The 20,136-nt window shown below is 35.7% G+C and overlaps 1 protein-coding gene across 21 annotated transcripts in view; it reads left to right on the top strand.

Moving 5' to 3' along the window:
- PAM (peptidylglycine alpha-amidating monooxygenase) overlaps positions 1-20,136 on the top strand; it is a 279,745-nt gene that overhangs the window by 167,823 nt on the left and 91,786 nt on the right. For all 21 annotated transcript variants that reach the window (XM_055297702.1, XM_063612837.1, XM_055297705.2 and 18 more), the window contains exons 6-7: positions 7,394-7,479; positions 8,916-8,999. In XM_055297702.1, coding sequence (XP_055153677.1) covers positions 7,394-7,479; positions 8,916-8,999 — 170 coding nt within the window. The remainder of the gene's footprint in view (positions 1-7,393; positions 7,480-8,915; positions 9,000-20,136) is intronic.

The following is a 20,136-nucleotide window of genomic DNA, read 5'->3' on the forward strand; positions in this document are numbered from 1 at the left end:
AACATCAAAATGTCAAACTCGGATTTCCTCTTTTCTGTTTGTTAGCTAGGATTTCCTCCTGTTTACACTTTAGTGTTCCATTTTCATTGCGAGCAGGTTGGCAAATAGTTGTCTTTAATATAGAAAACATATTTCCCCTGAAATTATGAAGTTATAATTCATCCTCTGTTTTCAGGAAGCATTTTTAATATGAAGGCAAAGAGCTATTCTGATGATGTTTCACTGTTGTGCTGCCCTCCTTTGCTCTTTGTAATTGCCTCTTTCTACTGTTCATTAAAATATATTTACAGTTATATTAACTTTATATGAAAATAGTAGACACAGCATGAAGCAGTTTTCATTATGTAGTCATTTTAATTTTAAAGTTTTTTTCCTCTGCACACATTCTAGCCTTTTGTGACTCATTCCAAATTAGCAGCTCACACTGGCAATGTGTCTAGTTAATTATATGCATGTGCATTTAAATTGCATACGTTGATTTGAACCTTTTAATATACTGTAGGGTGGTCCCTTTATAGTTACAGTGGGCCTAGAGCTCAAGTCCAAATTAACATACCTCTAGAGGATGCAAATAAGGACCAGCTGATGGAAAAGAAGCACTGACCCATGTAAAGAAAGTGACAGTACCTGTCAGGTGTAACCCCAATGCCTTCTTCTCAGGCGTTTGGAGGAGGAAAACAACCCTATCTAGGGACCAAAAGAAAATAATAGCACCAAGATTAGAGCAAGCATATCAATAGCATGATTTGTTGCACTTTATTTGTGCTCTATAGACTTAATTCAAAGCTTGACAATTCTAAGTTCCCTAGATTTGTTAGCTGAATATGAGCCTAAACTAAGCTCTAAGTGAGCAGATGCTCTTTTGAAGTTGTTATAGTCAGTAATGAAATGAAATGAAGGTGCTTAAATTTACTATTTAAGTAAGTTTTTATATTTAAATTACCCAGTTTAATTTAAAGTAAGTAAATTTAAATTTACTTAAATAGTAAATTTTGAGGATATCTTGGAAATTTAAATATTGTATTAATCTATTCTATGAATTACTTCATTCTGTTTTTACTCTTAACAATCAATTTTTTAAATGATAAGTGATTAGCTACTTAGAGTTTCAGGCTTTGAAAATCATAATATTTTGTTTATACAAATTGTGTTGGCATTTGGGGTAATTCTGGAGTGCTCTTTTTTAAATATGAGATTTTAGGCTTGTGCATTTTTTAGTCTGCTGAGCACAGGACATAGGGTTTAAAGCAATTTAGGATTGCAAACCCCGAGATTCTGTGTTTAAAATATTGGATGATTAAAACGAGTGGGCTTCTTATGTATCCAGTCTTATACTTTGGTGTGATCTTCTATGCATAGCTAAAATTATTTTTAGTTCTTCTTATTAATATTTGATTTTAAATCTATTTCTAATGACACTTAGGACCAACTAATCTTAACAAACCAAAGATGGCTTCTACAGGTTGTTTGATGTTTTTTGAAAAAAAATCCCACCTGGTTAAATGAGGCTATTTCCAGCTGTTCTAACTGGGAATCATTCTCAAGCTAAAGCAGTAGTGCTTTACCATCTTAGGAAGCTTTAGCTTAAATCTCTTTCAACTGCTTCTATTTATTAACCACCTGCTGTGTCTTTTTAAATGCCACTATCTTCACAGGGTTACAGCTGCTGATGAGAAGAAACAGGAGATAAAACATAAAAAATATATATAGAAGCCTGTATGAGAGATACTCTGTTTGGGTACTTATTTAAATGACTATTTTTTAAAGGTGATGTTATTTTCCAAATAAGCCCACAGCTTTGTTGCCTCCCTCCCAGTGATAATGATTCTTTGGTTGAGAGCAGCATTTGCATATGCTGTCTTTATGCTCCTGTTCCATATCCTGGCCCCTGTCATCCATACACTATGTACAGCAGGATTCAGTGTGTCTTCTGCAATCCTCTCTTTGTTTTTTCTGCCATAGGAAACTTCTAAAGTTAAATATATGTAACATCCTTGTCAGTATAAATAAAAATAACAGAATCTCCCAAATCTACACTGTCTCTTGTTTTAAGCACTGTAAAATGTGTCATTGAGTGCAGTAGCAATGTTTAGACATAAATTACTGATAGGCTAAAATTAGTAGAATCCATTCCCTTTTTCCACTTTAATATTGTAATAGATTCCTATCATACTGCATATTGGGATAGTACAATGGATCAATTTTTAAAACACAGTTGGTCTCTGGTTCTAACTTCCAGTCACCAATGAGTATGTTCCTTGGCTAATAATATTAAGGTGCTTGGATTAAAGGTGTTAATAGGAATTCATTAGAAATTGCCCAATTCTTTGTAGACTAGTGTCAACTTTAATAAAATAGAATGTTATAGTTGGAACCCTTTTGACTGTTCCAACAGAAACAAATGTATTTTTCCTCACAAGACTAGTACGTTATGTTAAATAGAGTAGCAATATTATAATGCAGCATTGTATTTAGCACAGATCCAGAACTGTGAAATCAGAACATCTTGGTTTCAAATCTCAGCTCTGCTACTTGGTAGTGGTAATAAACATTGGTTAAATGATGTAGCCTGTATTGGTCCGTTTCCTCATCTATAAAATTGGGCTACTAATCATTGGCAGCTTGATTGGGCCATCATGAAGGGTAGATGAGGTAATATAAGTAATGTGTTCGGTGTAGTGTCTGTAGAAGGGATAGCTATTATTTTTATTCATTTATTAATAAAGTATATATTACTCATTCACTATGTGCCAAGCACTTTGTTGGAGAATTTGGTATGACTGAAACAGACACACACTCTGCTTTTATGGACTTACTGCCTGTCTAACCTTATTGGAGCAAAGGAACAGTGAGTAGTTTCTGTGATGCTATTTATCAGGCTGATATTTCTTAATCACCATTCTAATTTGCTTTTTCATTATGTATCCTTCTAATTACTATATTAATGTCTGTCCATTGCATTGAAGTTCACATAGGATTGTCTGAATTTAGGAAAATATTCTATGGGTTTATAGAGCAGGTAATAGTATTTAAATATCTGACTCATACTGAATGCATTTTGAAAGGTAAGGACCATCCCCTCATGCGATTGATTTTGTGTTGTTTCTTTAAAAAACTTTCTAACTTTAGATCAATTTTCCTGGCTGTGGTTCTGTTAGATATGTAATGCATTAAAATTGGAATTTAAGGCTATACAGACTTAACTTGAGGGCATGACAATTTTTTTTTTTTTTTTTTAGCCAAAAGAAGAAACGAGTTATCAGTTCTGATCTTCCCTGAGTAACCTTGGATTTTAAATAGCCTTTAACGGATACAACCAGAGAGAGTACTTTAACAGTCAGTCATGCTGTATTTGGATAATTCAAAATGACAAGCTACCACTTTTCGGTGCTTGGCAAAGTCAGAAAATATTCATGCCATCTGAATGGTTTCCCTGTGGATTAGACGTGAAAAAGGTTCTATAGGAAAGGTCCAAGAATCCAGACTAGGTTTAGTTTCAAATGTTAATTCTCATCATTTTTACTATGAATACTAAGAAACCACAAGGGAGCTATGTGAACCTTTCCACAATTTAATCGACTTAGTCTGGAGGAGCCTTATAGGAGAAGCTGCTAGAATGATAAGAAAAAGAAACCTGGTTGATGAGGCCTGAAATTACAACAGCCATTGATCAAGAGTTACATTGCTTCCCAGCCTTAAGGATCTCTTTACTAGTAAGAATAATAAAAATCCCCTCTACTTCCATAGGTCGTTTTTCTGGGAAGCCAAAATATACTATACCATCTTTCTCTTTTTGATCATTTTACATGGAGAAAATATGATGCCATTGTCATTTAAAATGGGAAATGGAAATGTTTACCACTCTGATATGTTATCAGTTATAGAACTCAGTTCTCTCGCTCTTTTGTTTTTCCTCTTAGTCCTCCCATTGAGTTTTAGGATTAGTTCCAATGCCCCAGTGTCCTCCAGTGAGTCGTTCTTTACTCAGTCTTGAGTTTAATATATTTTTTATTATAAAACAGAGTTTTAAAAATTAAACCAATGTTTGCTTTGAAGCTCTTATTTACCAGACCTGATAAGAGAATAAAATATAAAATCATTGTCTCTTTGTGAATATGTCACAAACAACTTATTTCATCTCAAATTTGATTTTAGAATTGCATGCACAAATTGCAACTTAGTTCAAGGATGACAGTAGTAATCAAAGCTTGTCTTCACATAATATCATTCTCTGCCCATAAATCAGTGTCAAGAATTGAGATAGAAGGGACTCTGACAGCCAGAGCTTTGAGTCATGGTTTAGCTGTTTGACCTTTAGAAGTTACTTAAACTCTCTGAGCTTATTCAACTTTAAATTACAACCTGCTAGCAGTGTTCTTATATAAGCTGATTTGTTAAAAAAAAAAAAAAAAAAAAAAAAAAAGCTAGGCAAACAATAATTCAAATTTATTGGTGTTTATATTTTAAATTTTTCATCTAATTTTTTTCAATAAAATATTATAACATGAAGTTGAGAGTGCAATACAATTTAAGCTAATTCAGCTCTTTAAGTGTCTGTACATAGAAAGTTAACTCACGGAGAGGTAAGTTTCACCAAATATTTGTTTCATGCCGGGACTTCAGCATGAAGATATTCTCCTACATACTTGTACTCGAAGTCCTCACAGTCTGGGTGGAGAGAGAGAAGTAAGCTGACACTTAGGATGAGGAGTGCTATAGTTAAGGAATGGGAGGTGGGTGGGGGTTGGAGAACACTGCCCTGAGGAGGAAGGCTTGAACTGAATCTTGAAGGAGAAAGTGAATACAAGTTTTTCAGGCAGAGAGCTGGGATGGGATATTTCAGGCAAAGAGAGAAATGGAAATAAGGAAGATTGGAAACTGGAAGCAACTTGGCAGGACTAAAAAGGGGGTGTTGTCTGGAGACAATGTCTAGATAATGAAAGGTCTTATGTGTTATGCTACAAGGTTTGGATTTTATTTTGATTTTATTTTTGGGAAGCACTTGAACGATTTTGAGCCAACAAATGACATAATCAAATGTGTAACTTAGAAAAAGTTACTAAACCAGTTTTCTCTGTTGTATTTCAATCTGGTTCTTTCTAGTCATCCATTGAAAATCAACTTCCATATCAGAGGAGGCAATTATCTTGTTTAACCTAAGACTGTCATCACATTGGTTATAGGCATTTGTAATGTTTATGATCTTTGTTGAAAGCTATAAAAATTGCCACCCAAATCTTTAAATTTTAGTAGCTCACAGCAGTGAGATACAAAGTTGAACACATTTGACAATATCATTTCTTTAACTATTATAGCTGAGGCCAAGAAGGAAAAGTTTGCTTTTGGGCATCATCCAACATCCTGAGCCTTTTAGCACACTTGGCACAAGGATGTCACAGACATTTCTTCCAACGTACAATTCTCACTTGGTAATGATCAGTCATCATAAGTATATTGTATTTGACAGTGAACAGTAAGAAACCACTAGTTGATGTCTTTTATATTACGCATTACACAATCTCTTTCTACAGCCTGATTTATAGAAGCAAGATCATTTTGCTGAGTATAACATTATCAAGACCTCCTGGTTCTGGGTCCCTTACCCCTTAATTCAGACAGATAACACAGTTGTCTGCACTCATTGCCTCTCCTCCAACCTCATTTCTGGCTAGAAGCAGAAAACACGGTAAGAGTCCCTGCCTCTGAGTCTGAAGCAACTTCTTACCAGTGGTTTTCGTATGTGCAACATGGGTGTTTTCTGTGTTTCTGGCTTCAGTTTCTAACCTAGTATGGAATCTATCACAGTCTGCCTTTGCTTCCCATCCAGGTCAGGAACCGTGTACATTTTTTTCTGTGTGAGCCAACCTCCATCCCAAGAAGCTGTATTTGTCCTTGTCCTTTATAGTCTTCAGGCTTTTCAGATCTGCCTACACGCCTGACTCACCTTTTTTGGTCCCAGTTTTCAAAACACAAATATATAAAAGCATCATAAAAATGTAGCCTAACAATGTTTGGATTAAATCCAATTCAATAATAGAAAAAGCTAAGAGATATATTGTAATGGGAAAAAAATGTGTGGCTTGGAGTCAGACATACTACCATCTATTAATGTGGATCTACCAAATATCCGAGCTACCGCACCGAGTGCCTTATACACATCACCACAACAGCCCTATCACAGAGGTTTCCATATAGAAACTGGGCCTTTGAGGGCTTATAAACACGCCCAAGATACAGAGCTGCTAAGGGGTGGTTCTAGAATTAAACTCCAGATCTGTCTTTCTGCCTGGGTGCTCTTTTCACCCTGCGACACTCTGTCAGCAGTGAATCTTCAGATAAAGTGAATGTTTTGTTAAATAATGCATTGCCCTAGAATAGTACTTTGAAGTTTATAAAGTCTCATTTGATTTACAGAATAACTCTGTGATGTAAGTGTAATTATCCCTGTTTTCCATGAGAGAAAACTAAGGCTTGGTAAGATTAAGTAACTTAAAAAAAAACTAAGTAACTTGCACAATATGGTACAACTTATTAATGCATTCCAGTGTTCATAAAATGTCATGCATATATAAGATCAAGAACTCTTAAGAGAGGCTGGGCGCAGTAGTTCACACCTGTAATCCCAGCACTTTGGGAGGCCGAGGCAGGTGGATCATCTGAGATCAGGAGTTCAAGACTAGCCTGGCCAACATGGTGAAATCCCATCTCTACTAAAAATACAAAAAATTAGCCTGGCGTGGTGGTGGGCACCTGTAATCCCAGCTACTCAGGAGGCTGAGGCAGGAGAATCGCTTGAACCCAGGAAGCGGAGGTTGCAGTGAGCCAAGATCGCGCCATTGCACTCCAGCCTGGGCAACAAGATCGAAATTCCGTCTAAAAAAAAAAAAAAAAAAAAAAACAACTCTTAAGAGGGACACACTTGTATTGCTCACCCCACTGATAGTAGGCACTGTTTGTTGCTTTGGCCAGATTTGTTGACAACGGTGATTGCCAAAGGGGAAATGTGTATGACACTTTTTTTAGTCCAGATTTCTGTTGCATTAGCTTTGGTTTATACAGACCGTCTATGTAATGCTTGCTTTTCTACCTGATTACGTAGAGTACATTCCATATATGAACATATCAAAGTAAAAATTATATATCTCCCTCACAGGATTGTTTCACATCAGGCAAAAAAAAAAAAAAAAACTTTCCCCTTTTATGTGCTTTTTTTCACACAGTAATAGTTCTTTGCTCCAGTCTTTATTAGGATCTTAAAGCTAATATCATACAATGATGATATATTGATGTACTTTGGTTTCAAATACCTTCTGCCATCACCTCCCACCATGGGGAGCAATTTATGCATTTCACTATTTAAATCTTAATTTATACCACTTTTTATTTTCTTCAGGTTTTGTGATGAGGGAACCTGTACAGATAAAGCCAATATTCTGTATGCCTGGGCAAGAAATGCTCCCCCTACCCGGCTCCCCAAAGGTATGTCAGAACCTCTTGGGTGGTCTTATGTTCAGCTGCTTAATTTCTGTTTCCAACGTACTTTTCATTATAGTCCTTTCTAACCAGTGTTGACAGTGTTCTATATTGCTGCTTCACAGTAAAAGTACTTGCATTACCTGTTTTGTATTGAAAAGGTTTCATTTAGGTAGTTACTCTTTCTCTGCCTCTCTTTGGTAAGTAGTTTGCCCACACAACAGTTTAGATAAAATTAGAAAATAACCAAGGATACCTCAAGCCACATTTGACCTAAGGCACATTGGTTCTTGACAGCAGACACATTTCATGAGCCAAGAGAGCTAGGAATTAAATAAATTGCTGTTTCAGCAGAGAATTTTTTACAGTCCTGGAACCTAGGTATTCAATGTGATGACAGACCTCAGCTGGCTTTCTGACTGCAACTCTAAATTGTACATAGCTTCCAATGTGTGAGTGTACTACCAGACTCTCATTTATTACTTGGATATTTCTTAAATGGTGTGTGTGGTTCTGTTACAGAATAGGTCTGTCCTGGTTCATGGATGATCTTGTGATACACATGCACCTCTCTTTCCTCCTTTACTCATTGCCAGCATCATTTTAATGATGTCTGATTTCTTGCACTTCAAATGAGCCTCAGAATTCTCTCCATATGAGGCAGCTGCAACCAAACAAGTTTGAAACTAACAGGGAGGTCTGTCATAGATTTGTTGACAGATTTAGATACATTGGTAGAGGAGATTTGTAAAAAAAAAAAAAAAAAAAAAGAAAAAAAAAAAAATATATATATATATATATATATATATATATATATGTATACTTCTGCCTGTAAATATGTTCTCTGTAGATTTTTTTAAAGCTCACTAGCAAGCTTTATTAACAGTAAGACTAATAAGAATATTCGGATTCCAAAAATTCACTGACATAATGGACTTCAGTAATCTAGTTGGTAACTGGTTTCCTCAATGACATTTTTGTAGATACCTCTTTTCACAGCAGAAGAAAAGTAATGCCACTTAAATGCTCCTAAGAAGTCTATTTCCTATATTCAATCATAAAATAAAATAAATATGAATATATACAAAACAAAATGGGAGAATGAGTTTATGTATGTCTTTTAAATAATCAATAGAGACAGAATTTTGTTTTGTTCTGTTTCTTTCAAAATGTGTAAATTGTCCTCTTAAAGTGTAAGTGATTACTCTGGTTCTGAAGTGGGAACTATGAATAGAATTTCATCATAGTTTTGAGGAGATTATAATAACAGATTATATTAGAAATTATCAGTCAATGTCTGGTATATTTCAGTTTTCATATAATATAATTTTATATGTTATATGTTATTTTATTTGCCTTTAGATTTCATAGAACAGCAATTTGAGATTAACTCCATTTTAGATGCTCATTTCTAATATATTAACTTTTTTGTAAATCTTTAGGTGTTGGATTCAGAGTTGGAGGAGAGACCGGAAATAAATACTTTGTACTACAGGTACACTATGGGGATATTAGTGCTTTTAGAGGTAAGTTTTGAAATGTTGAAACTAAGCAAAACTCCTAGTACTATATTGTTTAAAATACATGCACAAACTATTATCTACATCTTAAAAAGAATTGCCTACACCCTCTGCCCACTAGGGGACAACAGCTTTTGTTTCCTTTAATTTGGAACTGTTGACGGAATGACCTTTATTTTAGAAGTCATTTCTGTTATGCACCTGTGCATCCTACTCTGTTTTCTTTTATGCTGACTTTATAGAGCTCTCTTTCCTTCTAGTGTATTGTTTTATCAGCCTGCTCTTGTTCTCATTAGGAGTGCTGATCATTCCAAGCAACACTGTTGGAAGGCATAGGAAGGTACTGGTTGTTTATATTTATGTTGCTCTGAGCAAGCCACTGAGAGTCTATAGGTTCTGCAATACCAAAGAGGTTCTCAAACACTCAGGCTCATGTCGATTCCTTATCTATCCATACCTGGCACTTTACAAACTCATCCATTGTCCACTGCTGTAAGGCACAGACCCCAGCCACCCTTTAGATAATGCTGAACACTCCCCTAGACACCTGTTGCTCTACCGGTGATCGCTATGCATTTTATTTAAATGCCCCTTTCCTTATTATAGATCATTAGCCTGAGGAAGGGGCCCTGTTCCCAAGGCAACCAAGATCAATGCTTGTTACTCCTGCTGCTGCATTTAGTCAAACTGCAACTGCATTCGGGTTCACACTCTTGTGTTGACAGGTGTAAATATTAAGTAGATTTCTCCTTGTCTTCTTTGCTTTTCTACTGTGTCTTGCTGACTTATATATATTCTCTTGAATTCTCTAATTTCACATTATATTTCTAAATAACCTGATACATTTCCCTTTCCAATTAGCTATCTCTCCAGCAACTAAGTTTGGAAGTAGATGTCCATCTCTGCCTATGAAATACCCTTTAAGACCTTTGCTAAGAAAGCCTCATGGGGTAGAAAGGACCATAGATTGTCAGCATTCAGAACGAGGACAGTAAATGCAGTCTCCCTCTGGAAAAGGGTGTTGAAAGAATGATTTTATGTCATTGAAAATGTACTACAATCAAATATATTATCAATTAATATATTTATTAATACATTAATAAATATATATAAATTAATATATATAAATGGACCAGCCTATGAACCTATCTTAGAAATAAAACTTATTTTTAGATTAAAAATATGCTTTGAGTTATACACAAATAACTTTTCATTTTTTGGAATAGAACATAATCTTAAACTGTTAACTCTCCATAGTGCTGAGAGAAGGCTTTGCTGAAACCAGAGAAATAAATAATGTTTGCGTTTGGGGAACAAAGACAGAGATTATCTGCTCTAAAAATTGACCATGGTGGTTTCAGTAGAACAGACAGATTCTGAGACTGCTGACTTCCAAAGTATTGACAAGGCTTTAATTTCCTCAAAAAAGGCAAGCAGGCCTTTCCAGATCACCACAACTAAAGTAGCTCATCATACTGGCACAGGTTCCCGCAAACCCTAATCTCTACCCTCTATAAAACCCTGGACTTCACTTTTCAATCTAATTCCCCTCAGCATTGTAAGGACCCCTAACAGATACTGCATTGATACTCCAGAGAAAACACATGATATATGCTTGTTTTTAAAGAATGTGTTACTGTAATAATTTCTTATAAGGAGTTAATTTTGTTTTATAATTTATGTTTAATCTAGGGATAGTAAAAGTACTGATATTTTAATATGTAAACCTATAATTATTCTTTGCTGTAAGAGACAGATAAGAAATTTTAACTTTTCTATAGTAATTTTTTATTTTCTCTTAAAAACAGTTTTCCTAAAAGAAAAGATATATGAGGTAGAAAGATTACTAGTGCTACAATTCATATAACTTATTGTAGTATTATTAAAATGTAAGCAAAAATTTCACTCATGTAATTCATTCAGTGATACTATCAGGTCCCTAAAGCTTTATTTAGAGTAGTAAGTAAAAACATGAGAAAATATCAAATCTCACTAAAACAATGAGATATCATTTTATATTTATTAATTGGGAAGGGGTGGATATTAAATTGTCCAGCATTTAGATGAATCTGATGCACTTTAGGAGGCTTTATAAATTTAGTATGATGTTTTGGAAAGCATTTTTACCATTTCATGCATGTTTAATAGTATTAAAATCTTGTTCTAGGCTTTTGTCCGAAAGAAAGATTTTTTTTCTTAAAAATGTAACTCTATCTACCCAGTTATTCATGCATATGAAAAACTGGAAAGTTCTCAAATGGCCCTCACTAGGACATTGGTTAAATAAATGGTATAACAACAAAAATAGCCAACAGTAAGATCAAATACAGACTATATAAAATTCATGTATGCTTACCAGGATTGTAAAGCCCAAGAAAAAAAGGAAATGGTTGATGAATAAGAAATGCAGGATTGGGTGATTTTTTTTCCTTTAAAATGTTGTAACATTGCCTTTATAATTACATGTTTCAATTCCACAAATAGAAGCATTTTGTTAACTCCTTCAATACCTTCCAGTTAGTGTACTGGACTCCCACTCACACCTCATGCCAAAAAAAGAATATGAATCTCTATATGCCTGATTACTATAGGAATGTATTCTGCTTTCAGCAGCTTCTGTACTGTGATCTCATACTTATCTCCAGATGCACCTAGAAGTGGAAAATAATTATATCATTATATCTTCTAATTATCAAAAATGCATTAAATATATATGTTATATACATATTATATATATATAAACACAATTATACACATACATATATAATCACAGCACTGCTTTTGGTGCCATTGTCAGGGAAGATTTTATTTCGTGGTTTTAAAACTATTGGTGATATTTTAAAGTATATAAATTGTAAATCTGAAGCAGAGTAACACTACTAGGAAATTATTATATTCTACTGAAAAGTGGGGAAATGTTTGGCTTAAGGGTATGAGCATTTTTCCACACAGGGAATGTTTTAGAGAATTGAGAAACTTTGGATCTTTCTTTAATAAAGCACCAGAAATGAAGGCAAAATATCTTCTAAAAGTTATGGGAATGTGGTAGAGTATCAGAGAGAGCATAACCTGAAGCCATACCTGGGCATGTTTTAGATCAAGCTTGTCCAAGCTGCAGGCCACAGGGCAGCTTTGAATGCGGCCCAACACAAATTCATAAACTTTCTTAAAACACTGTGAGATGTTTTTTGCGATTCTTTTTTTTTTTTTTCTTTTAGCTCATCAGCTGTTGTTAGTTTTAGTGTATTTTACGTGTGGCCCAAGACAATTCTTCTTCCAGTGTGGCCCAGGAAAGCCAAAAGATTGGACCATCCCTGTTTTAGACTGTGATCTTCCTTAGTATGAAAAGATTGGCTGTGATTTTAGAGTGAGTTCTATGGGATTACATAAAATGTTTGCTTTACTTTGTTTTTGTTTGTTTGGTGTTTTGGAAATTACACAGAATGTGAAGCTGTAAAATAATCCTTTAGAAACAATCAACTATATTAAATGCCATATCAACCATAGTGTCAAGCCTATACTAGTGCTGGGTCTACTAGTCTTCCTGCCTGTAGGAGTGTAACGTATTCTAGTAGGTGAGACAAGCACGAAAGAAGTGTGTTTATAGGCAATAATAATAATGCATACTGGATCTGAAGTCTGCAGAGAGACAGGAGCATACAAGTATACCTGAAAGTGGAGAGGTATGAAGTCTGGGAAAGGCCTTCCAGAAGTTGGACCTGGAGCAGGGTATGGAAGGGTGATCAGGAGCTCCCAGGCCAGAGTAGGAGGGAAGACAGGTTCCAGACAAAGGTAAAAGTAGATGCAGAAACATGGGAGTGAAACAGCATCTTAGACACAAAGAACTTTGGGTCATCTGACATTGCTGGAATGTGAAATGCATAGGGAAAAGTGGCAAGAAATTAGAAGAGAGGTCAAAGGTGGGGAGCAAGCCATAAAGATCCTTGCTAGGACTTGATTCCTAAAGCACTCAGAATGCTCTTCAGTCAAGCAGTAACCTGATGGGATTTTCATTTCCTAATGCCGCTCTGTCTTGGGCTTGAGTGCATGGAAAAGCTATTAGCCTTATGAAGAAAGTATGGGGCTGTAGGTGGCCAGAGTGAGCTAGGATTGCAGCTTAGGAAGGCCAGAATGATTTTTTTTTAATGTATAGACTTTTAAATTTTCTAAAACTTAATATTCCATAGGAAACAGAATGTACTCTAATTGAAAATGAGTGTCCCATGTAGGTGATAGTATGGTACCAGGTTTGGTGACCAAACTCTAAGTCCAGACAGACTGGTAATGGCACATCCTAGTTTCGTTACCCTCGCTGAGTTTCTAAACCTCTCTTTGCTCTCCTCATCTGTAAAATGGTATCATAAATGTACCATACCTTTATATAAATAAAGATACCTGGTTAAGTAGTCAATAAATGTTAGCTATTATCATTATAGTCCTCATGAAAGGATAAATTTCCCTAAATACAATCTTTTGTCTAGTTTTCATAATATGAAAAGGACGTGGTTACTTTTCAAAGATGTTGTAGTTTCTCATTATTTTTAGACACAGAACTGTTTGAGTGTGTCACGTTGTCAAGTAGAAGCTTCCTAGTTAAGCTGTGTTTCGTGTTCTCCACAGCAGTTTTTGTTATTCATAGTTCAGCTATACAAAGATAAACTGCAAGACCAACTTTCTGCCCTTAAGGAAATTAGAATAGTGAGAATTGGGGATTCCTCCAGGTTTCCTTCTCCCCCTTTTTTTGACCAGTTTTTTCAGCAAAGTCTTGTTCTGAAGTGAAAATTCTGAGATTGTTGCTGAATGCTGCCACATTTCTTCTAGATGTTTTGGCCTAGGGGAATCTTAAGAAAACTCTCCTTTCATTTTTAGAATTTCTGGCATTAGCTTACTAGTCTCCAACAATAACTCATTTCTCAAATTGAAGATCCTGTGCACTCACCTATTGAAGTTGGAACTGATATTCTTAGAATGAAGGTCAAGGTCTCTTCCCAAATGTATCGCCCTGATTGTCTTTGGATTGGCAAGACTTCCAAACTATAATCCACTTACTGTCTTTAAGCTCTTGGTGCCTGTGGGAAAACTAGCAGATATTATTAACAACAAATCACACACACACACACACACACACACACACACACACTCTCTCTCTCTCTCTCTCTCTCTGTCTCTGTCTCTCTCGGCTTGTTTCCATGCCTTTCTCACAGCCCTGTATGTACACCTGCATTTTGTACATTTAGTATGTTCCTGGAAGTATAGCCAAAAGTTTCACTTTCCTTAGAGTGGGTGTTTAATATTTACATTCTAAATTAAATGAATACAGCCTGGAAATCCTATTTTCAACTCTCCTTTATGTAAGCTCTAAGAAGTTTAATCTCCAAACTTTGGGGATTATATTAGTAAAATCAGATCATAAAGCTCTAGTTAGAACCCTCAGAGGATGATTGTTTTCAATAGCCAAATTTTCCAGAATGCTAAGGTTTTAACCCTTTAAGTACTAAAATGTTAAAACATCTTGGATAGAAATCATTTTAGAATATATTATGTGTCTTTGCTGGGCACGGTGGCTCACACCTGTAATCTCAGGAGGCTGAAGCAGGTGGATCACCTGAGGTCAGGAGTTCAAGACCAGCCTGGCCAACATGGTGAAACCCTGTCTCTACTAAAAATACAAAAATTAGCCAGCTGTCATGGTGTGTGCCGGTAATCCCAGCTACTAGAGAGACTGATGCAGGAAAATCGTTTGAACCCAGGAGGCAGAGGTGGCAGTGAGCGATCACACCACTGCACTCCAGCCTGGGTGACAGACTAAGACTCCATCTCAAAATAAAGTAAATAAATAAATGAATAATTTAAAAATAGAGTATATTATGTGTCTTAGGAAGTTAAATTAGATGGTATATGTTAAATGCCTACAGCTGTCCCTGACACAGAACAGATTGGCAATGAATGTTAGTTCTGCTTATCCCCTTCTCCCTTTTCTTCATAACTTTGAGATATCCTAGTGAATGTCAATGATTGTGCTATGATTTCTTTCCAGTTTTTAGGAGTACATAGAGTTTTTCCATGTAACTTGGCTTATTGCCATCTCCTATCTGTTCTTCTGTATTTTCTGTAGCTTCCTTTTTTGTCAAGCTACCATTGCAACTCATTTTAATTCACACAACGCACTACATGGAGGAAAAGATGAGTAAGAACAAAAGTCTGCCCTCATAGAGTTCCCTGTCCAGTGAGCATAATTACACTTAAAACAATAACCGTAATAATGCGAGCCAGTACAAAGTTAAGTGCCACGAGAGAGGGGATTGGAAAGCAGGCAAGATCACACCTAGTTTAGATGTTTCAAGTTACCGGATTGATATTGTATAGGCACCCTTCTTCTTGTTCTAAATTTATGTGTTAGATACGGAATCTAGATGAGTTTCATATTATCAGTTAGCATAAATAGACTTTGGCTTGCAGCCCTTATGGGGAACTTTTTAAATAAAAACATGATCATCTGGAAAATGGGGATTAAAAAATAAAATAAAAACATGGGAACATTGCAGCCTGGACTTTGTGACCATCAGATTTGATTTTTCCTTACCCTCTTGCATTATTCCATGCTGGCTGTGATCCACTCGGGTGTGGTTTCTGCATAGCTTAGTTCCAGACAGGTGATGTTCCTGAACACAGGGTGTGCATCTGTGTATTCACACAAATACACATATATACATATAAAGGGTTCCTATCTAACCACAACTGAAAGAGTAGTAGAGTGAAGAGCCAGGAATGGTAATCATGGCAGGAGGAAGAGAAATCCGAGGACTACAGAGGAATTCTGATTCCACTGTGACTCCAGCTCTATCTCTGCCTCTTAGAAGACTACTGCCAGGAAGCTATTAGAAAAAGCTTTGAAATTGTGAGCACAGAAAAAATCCCTTGCTAATGCATTTTGAACAAGATGGAGCAGAGATCAGTGGCAAGGTAACTGTGCTTAAAATTATTTCATTCCACTATAAAGCAGGTTGTTCTGACTTCAGTGTAAGCATTAGAGTGCTCCTAACTTTCTGATACCTAATTGCAGAGAGAGTGGGAAACTGGGTCAAAGATTGCTCCCTGTTGCTATCCCTGTTGTCTTCTCTCAATCTGCACAAGTAGCTTCCTCCTACATGCTTTCCAGTGAGATACATTAATCCTGCTTTTACTCACTCCACTGCAAAGTGCACAATACTATGGGCCAGGGTATTTAAGCCTATGTATTTTAGAGTATTTCGGAATACTTTCCATATTTAAGAATCTCCTTTGAAATTGCAAATATGGGAGGGAGGGTATTGTTACTGCTCCTCCGACCTCTGCTGACATAGATGCCCAAAAGCCACTGAGTCTCTACACTGGAAGGGAGACATAAATAGCACCATCTAAGCACTCATCCTGGCCTTCCCTGAATAGGACCCTGGCATGTCCATCAGCCATCAATCTGAATCCCCTTTCCAGAATAGAACGTAATGTTAGTTCTTACCATGATCTTTCATTCCAGAGCACATATTGTGTTTCCGAGTTCTCACCTCCAGAGACAGCAGCCCTGCTGAAACAAGCCTCATCCCTGGGAGATCCAGAAATGTGTCAGAAATATGGTTCCAGGAAGGATACACTTTTACTTCAGTTTTCCTTCTTTATCCTCAAGGCTGTGATACTCATGTCATCTGCCAACTCTCCTTTTTTCTCTCTCCCTAACTCCCATTTCCAATTTCTCTGGTATGCTTTGATGGGGATAGGGACACAAACCTTTGTGCAAATGCTTGGGGGCAGATGTGGTCTGGATTTAGGAGCTTTTAATATTTTTGAAAGGTATTCAACTGAGTAAATTGTGTACTCTATCACCTTTGTGAATCTGGGGCACCATCCCTAATTAGATATACTGATGTTTCTATAACAAATCTTTAAATATTCACACAAAAAGGAATAAAACATAAATATCATCACATTCATTCAAGTCAGATTTTGCTGCCAAAACTTAATGAAAAAACTTCAGGCTTCCAAAGCTGTTTAGACTTCAGAATTGCAATAAATTCCATTATTAGAACAAAGAAATTATTTCTTCATATTTGAATTTTCAGTTAAAATACTAAAAAGAATTGGAGGACTCTGGATGGGTGTATCTGCACATTTTCCCTTTAAAATAATCTTCTCTTCTGAACTTTATTTTTCCTCTTTTGGAAAATATAGAAAATTATTAAAAAGAAAAGTTGAAAATCACTTGTAATACCCCTACTATTGAAAAAAATTGATAAAACCCTCTTCAATCACACCTCCCTTTCTCACCTAACTCCTCCCCACCCCAACTCCAGGTAACTATTGCTTATATCTGCCAACTTCTCATTAGCTTATCTCAGCATTTCTATATGTGGAAGATAAACTAATGTATCAGATATGTGTATATGTACTTTTTTCTTTTTTTGGACAAGAATTAGATCACATTTCCCACAGATCTGCGTCTGTCGTTGTTGTTGCTTTTCACTTAACAGTGTACCCTGGACATATTTCTAAGGCAGCACATGTAAAGCTATTCCATGATTTATAAAGGCTGCCTAGTATTCTTTTGTGTGGATATACTCTAATTTATGTATCTTATTGTCTATTAAAGATTCTCTGAGTTTTTTTGCTATTATAAGCAATGTTAGAAATGTTTTAGGTAACCATGTATTGCTACTGCAGGGCAGATATCTAGAAATGAGATTTTGGGGTCATGGAGTGTCTAAACTCTAACAGGTTCCACCAAATTGCTTGACAGTTTTTCCAAATTGCCTGACAGTTTTTCCAATTTACAATCCCATATCCTTGGGCAATGAGCAAGTCCCATATCCTTGCCTGCACTAGATGTTTTCACACTTAAAAAATTTTACTCAGTGTTTACTTAAACAAACAGACTCCTTATAATGTTTCATTTAAAAGATAAGAATTAACTGGAAGATCTTAATAGAATTACCTTTAAAGTTATATAGTCTAGATCAGGATTTCTCAAAATCTAATCAGAGGACTATCTGCACCAGACTCTCCTTGGGGTACTTTTTAAAATGAAAGTTCCGAGTTCAAACTAAGCCTACTGCATCAGATGCGCAGAAGGTAGAGCATAGGCAGCCAGAGCTGGCTCAGATAGGCTCACAAGAGCCAATTGGTAATTTGCAGTGTTTTTGTAAGCTGATTGTTAAATATCGCGATCATTAAAAATAAAGGCAAGAAATACTCAAAAATCTTTATTTCCTAATTATTTTACTACATTTTACTGTTATCTGTGCACTTGAGGGTATTTGCATCTGTTGTTATCTGTGTGGTGGAAATACTACAAAGTGTTATTTTACTGCTAATTTCTTCCTAAAGCAGTGATGTCATGTTGATAGTTTGAAATTGGCTGTGGTGGGAAAATTTACATTGAAATCAGCTGTGGTGGAAAAATTTACACCATGGAAATTGACAAATAGTGCAAGTCAAAGTTCTGTCTATTATTTTGCTGGTTGTCTAGATCTGAGAAAATGATGGAGAGGATGTTGGCAATGTAGATTACTGTAAATGCCCCAGAAAATTTAGGACATATTCTTCCAGGATTTACAGACTGTTATCCATTACACCAAAGATTTTGCTGACATCCTTAATTGCAAGTTCCAACATATGTCTTTGTTGTTCCACTAAACAAAATATTATTTCACTAAACAAATATTTTTGTTTCACTAAACAAAAATATTAACAAGAATTCTTGTCTGAACTACTTCATGGCAATTACAACCATCAGTGGGCTATAAAAAGTAGGCCAAAAGTCAAGGAAAGAATTGTGTGAGAGTCAACTGCTTATATGGAGTTAATAATGAAAAGTATTGTATATGTTATTAGTATTTATAAATTGTTTGCTGCACATTTTTGCCAGTAAAAACTGTAATAAACATATATACACACCAGTAGTGTGTATTTTTTTCACAGAGTCAATGTATTACTAGAATATCACTGGGCCCAGGATTCTGAAATTTTAACAACCTGCCTCATTGATTTTTATGCAAACTAAACTTTGACAACTGGCGCTCAAATTTTCCTAGTAAGGATTAAAGTCACTCCTGCATTTTTTTTCCTGTAAAACAGGTGTGTCAGGGCAATCTCCTGGGGCCTAGGACATGAGCAGAATAATTTGCATTTACCAAAATAAGTTTAATTAAATCTCAATTATCTTAAGAAAAGGGGAGCTTTGAAAGAAGAAAATGCATTTAATTACTGTCTGCTTCTTCTAGCACTTTATTTCATTTAGAAATTTGAAGAAGAATTTATTAACTTTTTCACAAAATTTGGCATTTGGATTTTAAAATTCTTTAATAGAAGCCACTTACAATGCATATGTGATATTCTCAGAGATCCCCCTCCCCATATACAGGTGCAAAAATGTTCCTTATTCACACTTGAGCTAGGTATATCTTTTTGAAGAATGGGCCAAAATAATTTATATTCCTTCATTTTTTCACATTTTTTATTTTTAAGTGGACTATATGTGGTGAAAGACACTAGAAATGGAAAGGAAGAGGTCCATGAAACCAAATCTGAATGAGAAATGATTGGCAAGAAGGTAACATTCAACCTGCACAAAATGCCATGGCCTCTCAGGCCTTTTCAGTTAAGGGGAAGAGGTTGAAATGGGCTGAGAAGGCACTGTCGAACAGGAAAGCATGACTTTTTTTTTCTTCTTCTGAAAAGAAAAGGAGTAAGACCAATGGATGTTATGTGCCATGTACTAATTTGTTTATAAAGCACTCATTTTTAAAATCAGGGACAGAGAACAGAGTTCAGAGTGACAGAATGAGAACAGCCTAACTAAAGGGGATCATCAGGCCTCACTCTTCCGTTTTACAGAAATGAAGATCGATGTTCAGAAAGGTTGCATGACTTGCCTAAGGTAGTCCAGTGCTATTAAAAACCAAAACAATTCGTATTGGATTTCTAGTTTGTGTATGTAACAAAGTTCATGCTCTAACTATGTAAAACGAGTAATAGAGTCATTGTTTTTAAAAGTCTTTTGAGCCATAGTTACGAAGTGGAATGAACTCATGCACAGTAGAATTAATATTAATAAAGATCAGAGTGGTTTACTTCATCTCATTTGTGCCTTTTCATTTTCATGTCTGAAGTA

This window comes from Symphalangus syndactylus, chromosome 11 (genome assembly GCF_028878055.3).
Source record: "Symphalangus syndactylus isolate Jambi chromosome 11, NHGRI_mSymSyn1-v2.1_pri, whole genome shotgun sequence".
Taxonomy (NCBI): Eukaryota; Metazoa; Chordata; class Mammalia; order Primates; family Hylobatidae; genus Symphalangus; species Symphalangus syndactylus.